The 19,878-nt window shown below is 31.6% G+C and overlaps 1 protein-coding gene across 1 annotated transcript in view; it reads left to right on the top strand.

Moving 5' to 3' along the window:
* The window catches only part of LOC127291624 (protein jagged-1-like), a 436,579-nt gene extending 417,492 nt beyond the window's left edge, over positions 1-19,087 (top strand). Inside the window, exon 6 of the mRNA XM_051320822.1 lies at positions 13,433-19,087. Within this exon, the coding sequence (XP_051176779.1) occupies positions 13,433-15,141 (1,709 nt within the window). The 3' untranslated portion in view covers positions 15,142-19,087. The remainder of the gene's footprint in view (positions 1-13,432) is intronic.
* Positions 19,088-19,878: the final 791 nt, after the last annotated feature.

Below are 19,878 nucleotides of genomic sequence, written 5' to 3'. Positions count from 1 at the left end.
ATACGAATTTTTTTTCAACTCTAAGATATATATCTTTCAATAGTAAAGGTTCCTGATAGACTACAGAGATGAAAATAATTTATTGCGCAGCCGAAAAAGTTGAAGAAAACTACTGCGCATGATATTAAGATATAATGTACATTCATATGATAATTCCTACTTAATTTCCTATTCCAATTCCTGTTCCAATTACGTATACGATTTTGTATAGGAAACCATATGGCTTCCTATATACACTGTGTCGTTGAACGAGTCAAAAGTTCTAATAAATTGGCAACCAAATCTGACCATGGGATCTTATTCTTGATGTTCTTAGATTTGATAATCAATTTGAATTAAAATCGTATCTGCTTAATTGATCGAGAAAATTGAAAAAATGTAAAAAAAATTTTAAAAATGAATTTTTTTTGTTTAAAAAATTTTCTCAAGATTTTTCCATTAATTTTTTTTGTTTTTTTATAAAAAAAATTGTTTCAAAAATATATTATTTATATAATTTAAGTGAAGAAACTGTTTATTTGTATAATAACTAAAAAATATCTGTTTGATAATAAGCATTTTCCCACCTTCTCGATAAGTCGGATCCTAGTCAACAATCAACATAAACACGAAATCTCTCGAATGATTTATGACAAAAACATTACACGTATGCTTAGAAGTAGAATAATTCGCATTTAGATGTATATCCTGGATACGGCTTTATCTAAGATTCGCAGTAGTTTTACTTTATTCCATCTTATTTTAATTTTGTTTTCGTCTAAAAAAAATTCAATTTCAAATTTTTAACATGTCACAATATTTAAGTCATTAAGAAAATAGAAAAAAAGTTTGTGTTATATGCGATAAACAAGATTATTTTTGGTAAACAAAAACAAGTTTGTATGATGCGAATGCTCCACGAAATTGGCGGAGCATTAGTGGAACACGAGGTTAAGATTGAAATTTTGTCTAAAATGTATCAAAAATGATGAAATTGGTAATTTAATTATTAAAAACAATAAGTTTTATGCATTTTAAGATGATTATTGTTGAATAATTATAAAAATTTAATGTTTTTATTAATTTCAATTTATTACAGTTTATTATCAACATTTGTGGATAAAATCAATAGAGCCGCGCTTTTTAGCAGGTAGGTGGCAGCGCTCTTATTTTCATTTCTTTGAATTTTTTCTTTTTTTTCAAATGCAAAATATTTATTCAACAGAAATATTAGAAAGAAATGTATTATTTTATTTAAAAAAATTAATATTTTAATAAAAAAAATATTAATATTATTTAGAATTTATCACTCAGCAGCATTAAATAATAAACATGATGATATTGATCACTCCAAGTCAGAATCTAAAATATTGTTGAAAAAAATAATTTTAAACTGAAATATTGGTGAAGAAAATTTATTATTTAATCAAAAAAATTCATGAAAATTTAGATTTTTATCTAAAATATTGGTGGCAAAAATTTATTTCTCTATGAAAAATATTGTTGAAAAAATGTATTATTTTATAAAAAATATTAATTTTTTTGAAAAATAATTATTTTTTTCCCCAATATTCTTGATAAAAAAATTAATGTTTTCAACAATAATTTTACAACTTTTTTTTGGATAAAAAATAAATTTTTGTCACCAATATTTTAGATAAAAAAAGTAACTTTTCACTAATTCTTTTGATTAATTAATAATTTTATTTCACCAATTTTTTCATTTAAAAAAGATTTTTTTCACCAATATTGTTAATAAAAAAATTGTTTTTTCATCAATATTTTAGATAAAAAATTTGTTTTTTCATCAATATTTTAGATAAAAAATTTGATTTTTTACCAATATTTTTTTATAATACATTAATTTTTTTGATGAAATAATACATTTCTCTCGCCATCATTTCTGTTTAAAATTAATTTTTTTCATCTTTTTTTTGATAAAACAAAATTAATTCTTTTCACCAATAATATTTTTTTACTAAAATATTAATTTTTTTTAAATAAAATAATACATCTTTTTCTAATATTTCCGTTGAATTTTTGCTTTTGATAAAAAAAATACAGAAAAAATTCAAAGAAAAGAAAATAAGAGTGCTGCCACCTACCTGCTAAAAAGCGCGGCTCTATTGATTTTATTGACAAATGTTGATAATAAACTGTAATAGATTGAAATTAATAAAAACATTAAATTTTTATAATTATTCAACAATAATCATCTTAAAATGCATAAAACTTATTGTTTTTAATAATTATATTACCAATTTCATTATTTTTGATACATTTTAGACAAAATTTCAATCTTAACCTCGTGTTCCACGAATGCTCCGCTTATTTTGTGGAGAATTCGCATCATGTAATCAGCCAGGATTTCTACATGACTTAAATATTGTGACATATTAAAGATCTGAATTTTAATTTTACATTAATTCCAATTTAAAGAAATTGAACTTTTGTAGAACGAACCACTATAAAAAATTGTAAATTATAAAGTTCTTTTTTTGGACGAAAACAAAATTAAAATAAGATGGAATAAAGTAAAACTACTGCGAATCTTAGATAAAGCCGTATCCAGGATATACATCTAAATGCGAATTATTCTACTTCTAAGCATACGTGTCATGTTTTTTGTCATAAATCATTTAAGATATTTCGTGTTTATGTTGATTGTTGACTAGGATCCGACTTATCGAGAAGGTGGGAAAATGCTTATTATCAAACAGATATTTTTAGTTTTTATACAAATAAATAGTTTCTTCATTTAAATTATAGAAATAATATATTTCTTAAACAATTTTTTTTATAATAAAATAAAAAGAATTAATGGAAAAATCTTGAGAAAATTTTTTAAACAGAAAAAATTCTTTTTAAAATTTTTTTACATTTTTTCAATTTTCTCGAGCAATTAAGCAGATGCGATTTTAATTCAAATTGATTATCAAATCTAAGACCATCAAGGACAAGATCCCATGGTCAGATTTGATTGAAAGTTTGTTGGAACTTTCGACTCGTTCAACGACGCCGTGTATAGGAGCCTATGTGGGTTCCTATATAGAAGCCTATGTGGGGATTTTCAGTAGGGTCTCGTCAACATTCTGCCCCTCTTGAACGGACACGTTCAATAAATCTTTATTCTACTGGAAGTGGCGAAACTTTCTTCACTCCACGAACAAAAATTTCGTTTTGTGTTTTTACTTTTATCACTCGAATGATACCATCATCGCCGGGTTCTACCTGAATGACTCTGCCCAGACTCCAACGCAATGGAGGCAGATTGTCATCGCTTAATACAACTAATGTTCCTATCTTTATATTATCAGCAGAGCCTGTGTGCCACTTGGATCGTACATTTATTTCATGTAAATACTCACGAGTCCAACGTTTCCACAAGTCAGTCTTTATTTTTTGTATGTGTTGCCAACTGGACAATCTGTTTGTTGGAATCTGAGCATAATTCAGTGCTGGAATTGTGATCAATGATGATCCTATTAAAAAATGACCCAGTGTCAATGCTCTTAAATCATTTGGATCACTCGACATAGGCGTGAGCGGCCTTGAATTTAAAATTGCTTCTACTTCGCACATATATGTATATAGTTCTTCATATGTGAAAAGAATTTCGCCAATCGTTCGTCGTAAGTGAGTATTGAGCGACTTCACAGCCGTCTCCCATATTCCGCCAAAATGCGGAGTTCGTGGTGGCGAAAAATGCCACTCTATATTATCATCTGCTAAAATTTTTGTTATTTTTTTATTATGATCTTCCGCGTTGAGGAGGCTGTAAAGTTCACTCAACTCATTTTTTGCACCGACGAAATTGGTCCCATTATCGAAATATATTTTCTTTGATTTTCCTCTTCTCGCAAAAAATCGTCTCAAACAACCCACAAACGTCCCTGTTGACAAATCTCCCACTGACTCTATGTGAATCACCTTTGTACTCATACAAATGAAAACAGCTGCATATACTTTTACCCTGGTTCTGTTTCTTAATCACAATCAGATTCTTCATTTGACAAATATGTTTTTTTATTCCATCTTCAATTTTCCAAAATTGTTCCAATTGAAATGTTAATGGATCCCTTACTATGTTACATTTTACATTTCACTGATTCAGATTGTTATACAAGCTTCCTGTGACGATCCATCCGAGTTTCGAATTATGAAGTGTTATATTTGGTGAAGCAAGAGGTACTTTGTTATTTCCCAATAAATCGTAAAATAATTCAGCTCCAATTAAAATATCGACAGCAGCTGGCCTGTGAAATCCTGGATCTGCTAATTTAATGTGAGATGGAATTTTAAATTGATTTATATTCAAAGGAATTGATGGAATTTCACTTGTTATTTTAGACAGAATTAAGAAGGATAATTTCATTGAATAATTTGAATTATTGGACTTTATTATTGTTTCAACCCACCCATTACTATTTATTCTATTGTCATCTACAACTTCAATTTCAGAATTAAAACCTTGTTTTTTAAGATTCAATTTCCAGCTAAATTCTCTGTCATAAGATTTGGTTGAGAACCGTATTATAAAATAGCTCTACACGTATGTCGTTTTCCATTAACGTCAATTACATTTATAATTGCAGTAGATAAGATAACCGTGGAGGAGTCGGTAACATGACAATTTCTTATAATATTTTTATAATTTAATTCTACATTTATATCCGTGGGACCAATTGTTGATTCTGGATGTAACAATGTATGATGACGCTTATTACACCTACCACAATTTCTTGATCTACAATTCCCTATCATATGATTTGCTCCCAAACAATTGTAAGATAATCCTTTTTTCTTTACTACTTGAATCCTTTCATCAATATCTAATTTTGTAAATTCTAAACAATTATGAACAGAATGGTTATTTTGACAAATTGAACAATTAATTTTATTATGAGAATTTAAAAAAGATTTACCAATCAATTTTTTCTCCGAATTTATATTAATTTTATTATTTGATTTCTGTTTATTTTGATCAATAACTGCAGGATTCAGAGTTTCTAATATTTGACAACGCTCTTGCAAAAATTCTGTCAATTGATTAAATGTAGTCATCTCATTGCCCTTCCTCGATTTCTCCCACTCTCGTCTCGATTCTTTTTCAAGTTTAGTTGCGATTATACAAATCAAGGGCGTGTCCCATGTGTCTGTGGGCTGATCTAATATTTTTAATGCACGAACGTGTGTTAGAATTGCATCAAGTAAATTACGTAAGCACGCGTCAGAGTCTTTACTAGGAGATAACAATTCGAGAATGGCCATCATATGATTATTTATTATCGAATCTTTCTTCCAAAAATTTCCAGGCAATGTCATAACTTGCCTCAGAAATCTCTATGTTTTCTATTACTCGCGCCGCATTGTCTCTAAGATATGATTTTAAATATCACAATTTTTAAACCTTGGGAATGTTTTGATTATTATGAATAATCGCGGTAAATAAGTCTCTAAAACTTAACCACTCTTCATATCCGCCTGCAAAAGTGGGGAGATCGAGTCTAGGCAATAGGAATTGACTTCTTACTATATGTGGTTCACCATCTACAACAGAGGATCGTGAAGTCGCTAATGCTCTTAGATGAGTCAATTCGTTTTGACGATAATTATTTAGTTCCACCTCTAATTGCGCAGTGATCGTTCGTTGTCGAGTCAATTCGTTTTGTTCCGCGACCGGTTCATTGGGAGTCAACTGATTTATAAATCTCATTGCTAACGCCGTATAAGTAAAATAATTATTTTCAAACTCTGTTCTATCAGATTCCCTTGTCGGTTCCGGATCTTTTATTTCTTGTACTAACTGCGCTTGATCAAATTCATTCCACAGTTCCTCTATTTTTTTAAACGTTACACAGCCCCACAAAAAAAAAAAGTGTCGTGCGCGGCAGACCAGACTAGTCATTTCCCATGTATTTTGACGCGCTGAACACGAATCCGAAGTCCGTTTTGCTCCATCACGTCAGGATTTTTTTCTAACCTCCAAAAACCTGTCGGATTTTGAGAAGTAGGCTATTTTTTTTAAAATTGATGGATTTACTTCAAAATTGGTATCTAGGGGTTTTTTGGGTCGCTGATGACGAATTTGAAGTTAGATTTTCAAAATTCAAAATGGCGGCTCCAATATGGCGGATGAATTTTGTAAAAATTGATAGATTTACTTCAAACTTGGTATCTAGGGGTTTTTTGGGTCGCTGATTACGAATCTAAAGTTAGATTTTCAAAATTTAAAATGGCGGCTCCAATATGGCGGACGATATCGACCCTTCAAAGGTGATAATTCCGCCCTTACACACGAAACTAGGAGCAATTAAACAGTTTGTCAAAGCCTTAGATAAAAAAGGAAACTGTTTCAAATACCTGGAACAAAAGTTTCCAGAAATCTCTGATGCGAAACTAAAAGAAGGGGTTTTCGATGGACCACGTATTCGCAAATTGTTAAAAGATGAGCAATTTATCACCAAGATGAATAAAAAGGAGAAAGCCGCATGGCTTAGTTTTAAAGCAGTTGTCGAAAATTTTCTGGGTAATCACAAGAGTGAAAATTGGGAGCAAATAGTGATATGATTAAAACCTTTGGTAAGTTAGGATGCTTAATGAGCATAAAGTTGCATTACTTAGACTCGCATCGGGATCAATTCCCTGAAAATTTGGGAGATTACAGTGAAGAACAAGGAGAACGATTCCATCAAGATCTGAAAGAATTTGAGCGTCGTTATCAAGGAAGATGGGATGTAAATATGATGGCCGACTACTGTTGGATGCTGAAAAGGGATATTGTACCTGGAGGCACCAATTTGAAAAGAAAACCATTACACAAATCCTTTGAGGACAAAAGAGTGCGCTACCATAAAAAGACGTGAATACCTTACTTATGTATATAAGAATTTTCATTTCTAGTTTTGAAAATCTAACTTCAGATTCGTAATCAGCGACCCAAAAAACCCCTAGGTACCAAGTTTGAAGTAAATCCATCAATTTTTACAAAATTCGTCCGCCATATTGGAGCCGCCATTTTAAATTTTGAAAATCTAACTTCAGATTCGTAATCAGCGACCCAAAAAACCCCTAGATACCAAGTTTGAAGTAAATCCATCAACTTTTACAAAATTCGTCCGCCATATTGGAGCCGCCATTTTGAATTTTGAAAATCTAACTTCAAATTCGTCATCAGCGACCCAAAAAACCCCTAGATACCAATTTTGAAGTAAATCCATCAATTTTTAAAAAAATAGCCTACCTCTCAAAATCCGACAGGTTTTTGGAGGTTAGAAAAAAATCCTGACGTGATGGAGCAAAACGGACTTCGGATTCGTGTTCAGCGCGTCAAAATACATGGGAAATGACTAGTCTGGTCTGCCGCGCACGACACTTTTTTTTTTTGTGGGGCTGTGTTATTTAAGTTCCTCGACAGAAACAGTATTTAAATCATTTCTATATTTTTCTAAAAAAGTAGGAAATTTTGTTAATTTGTATTTACAATTAGTACGATTATGTCGAGCAACCACAATATCACTTCTATCCATTATATACAAATCAATTAGAAGCTAATTATAATCAAATTAAGACAATACACATTCAAACAAAAACACAAACCGTATACTTTGTTACTATAATGAGTCATACAATACCAAATCTCGTAGTTTTAAACTTCACAATAATTTAATGTCAGCAGGTTTCTAACAATTTCCTATAAATTTCCAATGTGTAGATTTTCTCACTTCTTTTGAAGATGAGATTCCAGTATAAATTACAAATATAAAAAGGAAGCCACCACTCTAAAAGTTAATGTCTATAAAACCCTCAATAAATAGTTCAAATGGCAATACACTTTTTATTTTATAATAAAAATTCCAATTTTATTAGTCAAAAATTGGACCACAGTTTTTAAGCACTCGACACTTACAATAATATTTGCGAGCAATCCGGCGCGAAGGACCAAAATTGTTCAACACAATCCACCAATTTTAAATGTCGTTAGAATTACGCGACTGTAAGTTAAAATAAAAGTCACTATGTATAATAATTAATTGCTATTTATTTAAACAAATTTAAAACACAAAAAAATACAATAGTTTGCATAAATTTATAAAGTTTACAAAAAATGTTATACTATCACTCCACATGAAATTATAACTTTCATACTACAATTAATATTCAATTTTAAATGTTATTAAATTGCTCGCGTGTCGAGTACTGACTCGTCAATCGTTAACATCTATCAAATTTGCGTTCGTGATTTCTCGTTCGTCAACGGTATTCTTCGTTCGCTCATTATTTGACAATATCGTCAACAATGTTTATTTAACCCCTTCGCTGTTAGGAGCAAAATCATAAATGTGTGTCCAAAATGTTACGAAACTTTTTTACCATCAAAATTTTTGAAAGCGTGTGAACTTAGGATTTTTGGATCGATAATTACGAATCTGATGTTAGTTTTTTAAAATTCAAAATGGCAGATCCAATATAGCGGAAGATTTTTTTAAAATTCATCGGATTAGCTTAAAACTTATTACTTGAGAGTTCTTGAGGCCGCGGATTACGAAACTGCTGTTAGTTTTTCAAAATTTAAAACAGTGTATCCAATATGGCGGCAACCTTACAGTAACCTTACGGGAAGCTTACAACAACCTTACCGTGTAAGCTTACCACAACCTTACTGTGTAAGCTTACTGTAAGGCAGAAGTTTTAAGATTACCTCAAGTTTACTACAGGCTTACACGGTAACCTTACAAACCCTACAGATATCCTTACAGTAACCTCACAGCAAGAAGTCGTGCTATGTGGGATCCACCTTACGGCAAATATAAATTAGAACTCTTCGAACAATAATTTGGTGGCAACGATCACACCTTGTTTGTAAGTAATTTTAAGTAGTGAGAGGGTTGATTTTTCAATCAACATCTCCTTGTTTCCATTCAATTTTTATCAATCTTGCATTTTATTAGTGGCGTGATCGGTTCAACCACCTGAATGACCTTTATGATTTCTTTATATTTCTCAATTTTCCAAACTAATGTGGCAACTTTCATACATTGGAAGTCTCACAATTGGCAAAATTGATGATACTTTAGTTATACTTTATTACTTTAGTGTCATGTTCGTCTGACTCTAGTACCCTATTCCCATGTATTTTAGTGCGCTGAACTCGAATCTGAGGTCATATTTGCTTCATCACGTCAGAATTTTTTCTAACCTCAAAAACCGTGACACATTTTATGTAACATAAAATTTTTTTAAAAATGAGTTGGATTTACTTAAAACTCGATCTTTAGAGGTTTTTGGAGTCACTGATTAGGAATATGAAGTCAAATTTTCAAAATTTAAAATGGCGTATCAAATATGACAGGCGAATTAAATTTTTTTTTATTTTTCACGTAACTTGATATCTGGGGCAAGAAGCCTGAATACCAGGAGTATTAACCACGTTCAAAGTGTACAGTGAAGAGGGGAACAAAAATTTGGGGACACGGTAGGAGTAAGTTCTATCTTGGTTAGAGTGCTGATTATAAATCAGAAATCAGATTTTGAAAATTCAAAAAAAAAATTTCCGCCATATTGGACCCGCCTTTTATATTTTCAAAATCTGACTTCAGATTTGTAATCAGCGACCCCGAAAACCCCTAGATACCAAGTTACGTAAAAATTAAAAAAAAATTTGTCTGCCAAATTGGATCCGATATTTTGAATGTTTATAATTTGACATCATTTTCGTAACCAGCAACCTCAAAATCTCTCAAAAAACGAGTTTTAAGTGAATCAGTTTGCTTCTCGAATTTTTGCTCAGATCATAACACTTTACTGCTCAGTTCGTCGTTGATTGGAATTTAGTAGCCACATGTATAATAGATGTGCTGACATGCTTTTTAAAAAACATACTGTCTACATCCGACAGATAGTGTTTTTTTAAAAAAGCGCGAAAGAGTAATAATAATTTAATTAATCAAAAAAACAATTTTCTAAAACTTTTTCTTACAATACGAATGCACGTACACAACAACCTGCTGTTAACGCATATCTTTGTTTTGCATTTACAAGTTAGTATAAATTTAATAGTTCCTCTCCACAACTATTAATTAAGGGGTTAGTACCATATCTCAGTGACTTTTCATAAATAATTTTTTTATTACAAAATTTATTTTATTTATTTGAAACTTTTTATACCTAAAAGAAGGGGTTTTAAACTATTAAAAAAAAATTTATTACTTATTTATTATGGATTATCTTGCTGTCATGGCCGCCTGAAAATACCACTACTTGTGATTGACGGACACAATATCTCCAATTCAGGACATCGAAAAATAAAATTTTTGATATTTTCTTGAAAAGTAAGCTCGTTGTTATTGTTGGAAATACAATCAACTATTTTCGATAAAAAAAAACAAAATGGATGACTTCTTTCATTTTTGACCTTGTTCTTTCAACTTAAATTGTTTTAAAAAATGGTTAAATATTAATGAAAAATTATGATTCTATTTTCGACGATACCCAGGTGCGAAATTCGGTCGGCCGTCAGAGATGGTTGGTCGGCCCACGGTTGGACCAACTAGGGCTGCATGAGAGTCGGTCGACCATGGTAAATATTGTCACCCAAAGGTGGCCCGACTGTGGCTGCCAACATCGGCAGCCCTAGTTGGGCCAACCATGGTTCCCATAGTTGGGCCGACTGCGGGGGATAATGGTCTGCATGACTTGGGCAGCCATAGTTGGGCCAACCGTTGGAGACGACGGTCGGCAGCCATAGTCAGGCCAACTGTGTCTGCCATAGTTGGGCCAACCATCGGGCACGACGGTCGGCAGCCCTAGTTGGTGATTAATAAAACTGTGGCAGCCAAAACATTAAGAAATTCACTTCTTAATGGTCGGCTCAAGTCGGGCCGACGGTAGGCTAAATTTCTTTGAAGATGCATCTTATGAGACTAATTTTTCCTCAGACTCTCATGTAAGTGTAGGGTAATGGATAGCGTGTTAGATTTCGGTGCGTTAGGTTGCGGGTTCGATCCTTGCGAGCGATAAATATTTTTAAAATGTATGTATGTATAAGATTGCGTTTAGTGTTTAAATACCTAAAATAATTGTATGATGAATTTAGAATAATTATTAATATCTGTTATTCGTATAACAAATTTTTATATTTTATTTTTTATTGGTCGGCAAAAATTTTAATGCCAAGGTCGACCAACCTTTGGCAGCCATAGTTGGGCCAACTGAGTCGACCATAGGTCGGTTGACATTATCACTTCGCTAGTTGGCTCGTCACCTGGCTGCCCAAGGTGGGCCGACTGAGCACATGGTTGGCCCAACTTGGGGCCGACCGCCAACTCGCACCTGGGTAGCGGTATATGTGTAGAATAAGCCATAAAAATTTGAGCTTAATCGGTGCAATAGTTTTTTTTATGATGTCCTTTTTTAAGAAAATACCCCCTTACGCGACAGGATACATTATATACATGTATATATGCTTTTATATACATATTTATATACATATATGTGACGCTCCACGAGAGAAGGGACCTATCTCCGAAATAATATTAGGCTTAGTTTTCATGTACGGTGCACGGAAAACTGAGCCTAATGTTATTTCGGGGATAGGTCCCTTCTCTCGTGAAGCGTCACATATGTGTACTTTGATATATATATATATATATATATATATATATATATATAGGTATATATGGTCGATTCCACGTAAGATTTATAGTCTAGGTTTAAAATTCTGGTAAATATATTTTTTTCTTATTTATTTGAAAAAAAACATGAAATATGTATTTTTTTATTTTTGAAAAATCGTCCACATTTTTCAGTTATGAATTTTTGAAATTTTGGCTTTGCGAAAGTAGACCTTTTTTTAATGGCTTATATCTCTAAAAATATTGAATTTGGCAAAATTTTGCCACAGAATAAAAGTTTTGATTTTTCTTCAACTTTGAAGAAATTTAAGAAAAAATTTTTTTAACTTTTTAATGAAAAACAAATTAATTTTTTTTTAATTTGGGCCCAATTAAAATTTGATTTTTTATGATTTATTCATGCCTGAAAATATAGAGAAGATTTTGCAAAAAGAGACGAAACGAGGCCTGATGAGTCAAATAACTTTAAATGAATTTTTAAAAATTGCGTAAAAGCTTTACGCGCGCTACGCTACAAAGTCGGCCATGGACAATTTAACATAGAGCCTACAAACTTCAACCGATTTTGACGTTCTTGGTCTTATTTTAAAGATGATATAATTCTGCATAACGCCTTTGAGTTTGTTTTAAAAAAAAGTTTTTTCAATTGTTTAAACAATTTTAATGATTTTAGTTTCTTATTACGAAATTAATGACATATTGAGAGAAATGTGTAATATTATTAGTCAAGGTAAACGACTAATACTTACTTTAATTAATTTTTACACATAGCATTGTTTAAACAACCCTTAATTAACAAATACATAGTACCGCTGCTTTTACATGTTTTAGATTTAAGTTTGCTTTAAGTTTTTTTTAAAGATAATGTATTTTTATAATATTTAACAAAATCAATAATTAATTAAACAATTTGTATATTTTTCATAACAATTTTATATAAACAAATTATTTTTTTGTTATTTTTACCCAGTCTCTTTACAGCTCTTTTCTTTATTTTTTAATTATTTTTCTCATATTTTTATTTAATGTAAATACTAGCAATATTGAAACTAATATTAGTTAACAAATTTACAAAATTGTTGCTAGCAGACATCTATCAGACATTGTAAATTATTTTAACAATACTTCGTGGTTAAAAAACTCATCCATAAGTCTAAACTTTTTTTTCACTTAGTACGCTACAGGAATTGTGCCCCGTATATAAATATAATTTACAATGGCTGACAGTATTGTAAATTTGTTAACTAACATTAGTTTTAATATTGCTAGTATTTACATTAAATAAAAATGTGAGAAAAATAATTTAAAAATAAAGAAAAGAGCTGAAAAAAGAGAGTGGGTAAAAATAACAAAAAAATATTTTGTTTATATAAAAATGTTATTAAAATTATTTAATTAATTATTGATTTTGTTAAATATTATAAAAATAGATTATCTTTAAAAAAACTTAAAGCAAACCCAAACCTGAAACATGTAAAAGTAGCGATACTATGTATTTGTTAATTAAGGGTTGTTTAAATAATGCTATGTGTAAGAATTAATTAATTAAGTATTAGTCGTTTACCTTGACTAATAATATTGTACATTTCTCTTAATATGTTTTTTTTTAAAAAACAAAATCAAATGCGTTATGTTACCGAAGTTTCTAACCAAAATAATAGTTTTTGTAGCATTTCTACATATATCTATTACAAGAATATGCAGTTTTTAAAAATCGATTTTCTTGAAAAAAGATGTGATTTTAACCTCTTAATGCAAAAAAAGAAAAACTTTAACTTACTAAATAATTCAAATAAATGTGGTTAACCCTATAATTTCAGATGTCAACGAGTGCATAAATTCCCCCTGCCGAAACAATGGAACCTGCGTCGATGGAGTAGCAGACTTTACTTGCATCTGTCACGATGGTTGGAAGGGGAAGACCTGCGCCCTACAAGCGGGTCATTGCGAACCGGAAACGTGTCGCCATGGAGGAGTATGTCGGGACCACGGAGATGGGTTTTCTTGTGATTGCCCTCTGGGTTGGGAAGGCGCAGTTTGTCATATAGCATCTCCAGCTTGTGCAAGCAATCCTTGTGAAAATGGAGCTACATGTGTTAATAGTGCTGATGGAGGCTACCGATGTATTTGTCGAGAAGGATATGAAGGCCCCAAGTGCAGAAGAGACGTCGATGATTGCCAGCCATTTCCTTGTTTGAATGGAGGACGCTGTGTGGATGGAGTTAACTGGTTTAGGTGTGAGTGCGCTCCAGGTTTCACGGGACCCGATTGCAGAATAAATGTCAATGAATGTGCCAGTGATCCTTGCATGGGTGGTGCAACCTGCGTCGATAAAATCGCTAGTTATTCTTGCATTTGTCCTGCAGGTCGAACCGGGTCACACTGTGAAATTCAAACATCTGGAGGACCAAGGTGTATTGCTGCCATTTGGGATGACGAGTGCAATATTTGTGAATGCAGAAATGGCAAAAATCAATGCAGCAATGTCTGGTGTGGGCCTGATAACTGCCTAAATGGAACTTCGTGTTTGGCTCATGAAGTCTGCGTTCCTTCGCCAGGAGAAAGTTGTCTAGCTCCGAATTGCCCTGCATGGGCTGAGTGCCGTCCTACTGAAAGTGGAAAAAGAGTTGGGCCCCCAGCTCTTCCAGCACCTCCTTCATGTTGGCCTGGACAAGCCATCACGGGTCCGACTTGTTCAAGACTGACGATTTTACTTAGAAGAGAGACATTAATAGCGGGGACCTCAGTAGAATTGATTTGTCGTAAACTGAGAAGAATACTAGCTGATCCTAGAAGACCACAATCAGTAGTGCTCCTCTGCGACTTGAGAACAGGAGAAAATGACACGATAGAAGTAACAATTTTCTCTGAAGCGGCAGTAGCCGCTGCTAGGGATCTAGGTGAATCGCTGAGTAGACCTTTAAGCAGAGTACTCGCGTTGGCTTCCGTTTTGGAAGTCAAAGTCGAGACATCTTCACTTAGTGAACTTCCTTCTACTACAGCAAGTGGTAATGGGTTTCTAGCGGTATTTGGTGGAGCTTTAGCAACAATTCTTGTTCTTTTTATTTTTGGAGGACTTTGGTATCTTAGGTCAATGAATCAGAGATCAGGAGTAACTGCAACGACAAGCAGTGAAACTTCTCTCCATAGAAATAGAAGTGATTTAGATGAGAAGTCAAATAATTTACAAAATGAAGAGAATCTTAGGAGGTACGCGAATCCCTTAAAAGAGCAAGATATTGTTGAACCTAGAGTTTCAGTTGTAAGACCCTTATCTGGAGTTTCCTTAGGAACTATAGGATCCGGTGAAGAAAGCCTTGAAATGATCACAGAAGACAGTAGACATCGACTGCCACCTTTATATAAACCACCTAGTGCAGAAATTAGAAATAATACTGTTAGTTTTAGTTATGAAGATGGTGCTCATAAACCTTACATCAAGCCAAGGCTTCAAGAACCATCCTATCTTCAACAGCCAAGTACGAGTCAAATTTCTGATTCACATCAACTGCTTACAGTGCATGTATAATCTTTTTCTTGCTGTGCAAAATCGATCATGATCTTCCATTAATTACTATTCTTGTAAAGGATTAAAGCAGGGACTTTCCACAAAATGGAATCGAATTTGAAGAAAAACTCGTTACTTTTTTTGAAACAGTAGCTTGAATTTGTTCCTGTAACGGTATGCACTTCTTTTATCGTATAAGTATCGGTAAATTTTTTGCAGAAATCTTCTATGTTTCCGTAACAGTTTGATTTCTGATTTCTCTTAATTACCTAGATGGTACAAAAACTTGCAGTATGCATGTCGTGATAAGCAACCTACTGTGCTATCTGGGTAGGAACAAAATTAGTACTAAACTTTTATTTAAGAAAGTATGGAAATATTACTTAAAGACGTAAATATTGTTTTTAATTAAAACTAATTAGGAATGCTTTGAAACGGAAATAAACTGAAAAATCAATTCCACTTAATGTATGGATTATGATTAAAAAAGATTCTGCACGCTATTTCAGATCTAGAAAAAATTAAAACTATATGTATATTATATACGCACAACATAAACTTACATGTTGTCAAAGTCCTTGCATTGAAATTGAGTTTATAACAAAAGATAACTTGCATTGATTATTGGAGATTGAATATTGTAAATAGTTTATATCAATTTTATTTCTGTTACTAAAGGATTTATGTTTATACAACATCCGTCATTTTAATTTTGTAAAAAAAACTTTGAAAAGTGACATATTAATTTGTTGGATATGGAATATAGGGGACACCGGGGTTGAAAGTGCCGGGGGTAAGTTGTGCCGATAGGAATATCTCAAAAACAAAAAATTCTTTTTTTGAAAAGTGGAAGTGAGAGAAGTATTGTTTTATTTATGCGTATCTTTGGCAACTATTTTGATTTTGTCTGCTTCACGGAATAATTATCTGTTAGTAATTTGGTGCATTAGCGGCACTCACATGCAAGTTTTCATGTTTACACTTTTTGGTCTATTTTTGCATTTTTAAAGATATCGATTCATATTTTTTTAAAAATGATCTAAATTTATCGAGGAATTCAATGGTATATTGATCTTAACATTTTATTTATCTACTTTTTTAATATTTGATAAAAAGTGAGCGTCGATGCAACGAGGTTAATTGTGCATTTCGCTTGGGGCTGGTTGTGCCGCTGTCAATCGCTACATAACCATAATCTACTATTGCCTCGTTTGTTCCAATAGTTATTCCAACCCGAAATCAAGAGAAAAGTGGATTTAATACATCATTTGCAAAAACTGGGCACATTTAAAATGTGTGAAGGGTAAAAAAGGGTCAGTTACATGTGTGTGAATTGTGATTTCATAAAATCGCATTCGGAATACGTACTCATGTCTTAAAAATTATTTATTAATCAGAAAGTAGAGTTTTTTACAGTTGATTAACGATACAAATAAGTATTACAAAAAATATTTTAAAAGACTGCCCAATTATGTAATTGTAAAATTTAAGACAGAAATGTTTATTTATTTACAAAAATCTATAAATGTTACGATTATTGGAAAAATTCTTTGAATGTTTATAATAAAAATACTTATTACAAAAAATATATTTTAAGTGACTGACTAACTTTGCAATTATAGAATATGAGTCAGAAAATGTTTATTTGTACCTACTAAAAGTGGTACTAAAAAAAAGAAATCTTAAGATTGTTCATAAAAACCTTTAAAAGTTTATAATAAATGTATAACAAATAATAGTAAATCATATACTGTCAATAATTATTTTATTTCTTACGCGTAAAATCATTTGCTTTAACTTAAACAACTAAAAAATCTGAGCGGCACAACCGACCCTGGCGTCGGCACAACTCTCCCCAGCGCGGAGTGCGATGTGTCGCGTCGCCTTGCTGCACAAAATCATTTTTTACAAAAAAACTGTTCAAAATTATCAAAAAATAATAATGGATTGAAAAACTACATTAAATTTTACAATAGGTAGACTATAAATTAAAACAAAAAGTTGCCATTTTACTACCATTTTCGTTAGTTTTCTCAGAATCGGCACTTTCAGCCCCGGTCTCCCCTACTTTAAAAATCTTAAAAGCAACAATGTGAACAATGATTACCTATATTTGATTATTAATACGAAAAGATAAGTATAATTATCATGAAATGAAATGTACACTAATGTAACAATTTACAAAATTTGAAAAGTTGAACTGTTTGATGATATAAATATCAGACGCACGGATCGAGATGACCCAAGTGGAAAAAAAAGTCTAGCAATTTGACGGTCACAACTAGGAAAGAATAAACATTGAATAGAATACCCCAACCGGGAGACCGAGACTAATCAGAACGCCTCTTTCCATATGTGAGCGTATAATCGCTTGACTCTTTCCCCAAACTGTCAATGAGTCTTCTCGGCCAGTGCGTATAATGTACTCAAACAGTTAAAGTTTTCAAAACTTGTGAAAATTGTCATTTTCATTTCATGATAATTATGCTTATTTTTTCAAATGACTAGTCAAATAAGGTGTCGTACCCTACTTTTATACATAAATTTTACATTTTCACAAAGAAAATAATAAATTTTTATCTTTTACTAAAAAAAACGTGTCCGCAAAAATTTGCATGGTTTGTTTTTATTAAAAATTTTTTTTATATGAGCCAGTTATTGATAAATTTGAAAAAGTACCAAATGTCCTGAATTTTTGACCTTCCATTAGCGCCAAAAAAATTAAACGAACAATGCTAAAAAAACAGTCCAAATTTTCCTAAAAAAGGTATTGTAAAACCAAAATGGATTTCCATAGATTTAGACCTACTAAATTCAAAAATCACACTTAAGAAGTTCCAACCTTTGGAAGTTCAACAAAAACGATTGAAAAGCTTCCCTGCAATAAGAAATAATATTATGCAAAAATAGTAAATTGAGAAAAATTAACATAAATAAGACATTAAGGGGGGAAACTCGTGTAAATGCACGTTTTTCAGGAATTTAAAATAAAACCGGTAAAATTTAATAAATTAAAGTAAAGCATACCTTAAAGTACACAATATAAGCTTTAAAAAAAAAATTTTTTATTAAAAAATATCCCAAATTGCGGCGTTACAGGTGTTTGAAGTTGCATCTTTGATTTTGCGCCGTGCACCCTACAGGTCAGAAATCTCAATTAAAATTGTCGGATCGGGCTGTAACTTGCACACAGTTTAGCCCTAGGGGCGAGTACTTTAACCACGAAGTATTATTAGGTTTTTTCAAAAACTGTAGGAGAGGGAAGGGATTGAATTTTTTTGAAAAATTTAAGCAGTGAATTTTTGAAGACTTGTAACTTTTAAACAGAAAGATGAAAAAATATTTTACCTACATGTCTTCAAAAGGTTTTTTCCTGCTCTTTTGAATGGTGAAAAATGTTTTTTAAAGAATTTAAAATTTGACCCTTTTTTGAAAATTAAAAATATTTTTAACTTTTTTTTTTAATTCGATCTTTTTAGGGTTCTGTACCCGAAGGGGAACCCTATTAATGAGACTAGTGAAGCAAGGCATGTACTACCCCCCGCTAGCGGCCACACGAATTTATCTAGAGGGCTGAAATTTGGTATACATATGTATTTTGGCGTGTAGATTACAGGAAAAATATAGCGAATCTCATAGGAATTAATTATAGCGTTGTCAAGGAAAAACCAAGAATTTTTACGAAAAATCCCTGAAAATGACTATGTACCCCCACCCCTTGGTTCCCACATCTTTTTACATAAAGAGCTCAAGTTTGGTACCCTTATGTATTTTTACGTGAAAACTACAGGAAAAATATAGCGAACATGATTCGGATCAATTTACATAGCGTTGTCAAGGAAAAATAAAAAATTTTGAAAAAAGCGTTTAATCCTCCTAGCGCACACACTATTTGACCAAGACAGTTCATATTTGGTATACTTACGTATTTTTGCATGTAGATTACAGGAAAAATATAGCGAGCACGATTGGAGTTGATGATCATGTTGTTTTTAAGGAAAACTCATATTTTTAGAAAAAATCATGGATTTTTCGAATAAAAAAGGAAGAAAATTTTATCCTATGGGATCCAAATTTATACTTTTCTACGTATTTTTCGTGTAGATTACAGAAAAAATATAGTGAGAACGATTCGAGTTGATTATCATAGCTTTTTCAAGGAAAAACTGATAATTTTCGATAAAAATCATGAATTTTCCTCAAAAACCGAAGAAAATTTTATCTAAAGAGTTTCAAATATATACACTTTTACGTATTTTTGCATGTAGATTACAAAAAAAATATAGCGAGAACGATTGGAGTTAATTATTATAGCGTTTTCAAGAAAAAACTGATAATTTACGATAAAAATCATGATTTTTCCCCAAAAAATGCAGAAAATTTTATCTAAAGAGTTTCAAATTTATACACTGTTACGTATTTTTGCTTGCAGATTATAGTAAAAATTTAATAAACATGATAGGCAATTATTTTAATTGAGTTTTGTCAAAAAATACAATTTTTTTAAAAATTGGACATTTTCCTTAAGTTTTACAATTTTTGACCCCAAAAAGATAAAATTTTCTTCATTTTTTTGGGGCAAATTCCTGATTTTTTTTCAACTCCAATTGTGCTTGCTATATTTATTTGTAGTGTTTTGACATTCATTATAATTTGCCCTTTTTGTCATTTTCTATTTTTTTTATCTTTTGACATTTTTTATTTGTTGATATTTTTAGTATTTTTTAGTTTTATTAATTTATTTTCAAATCTATGTGG

Source organism: Leptopilina boulardi, unplaced genomic scaffold (assembly GCF_019393585.1).
Source record: "Leptopilina boulardi isolate dan_hultmark-lab unplaced genomic scaffold, ZJU_Lbou_2.1 LbouV2_149, whole genome shotgun sequence".
NCBI lineage: Eukaryota > Metazoa > Arthropoda > Insecta > Hymenoptera > Figitidae > Leptopilina > Leptopilina boulardi.
Note: the sequence above shows the minus strand (reverse complement) of the source record. Positions and strands in the feature narration are given on the sequence as shown.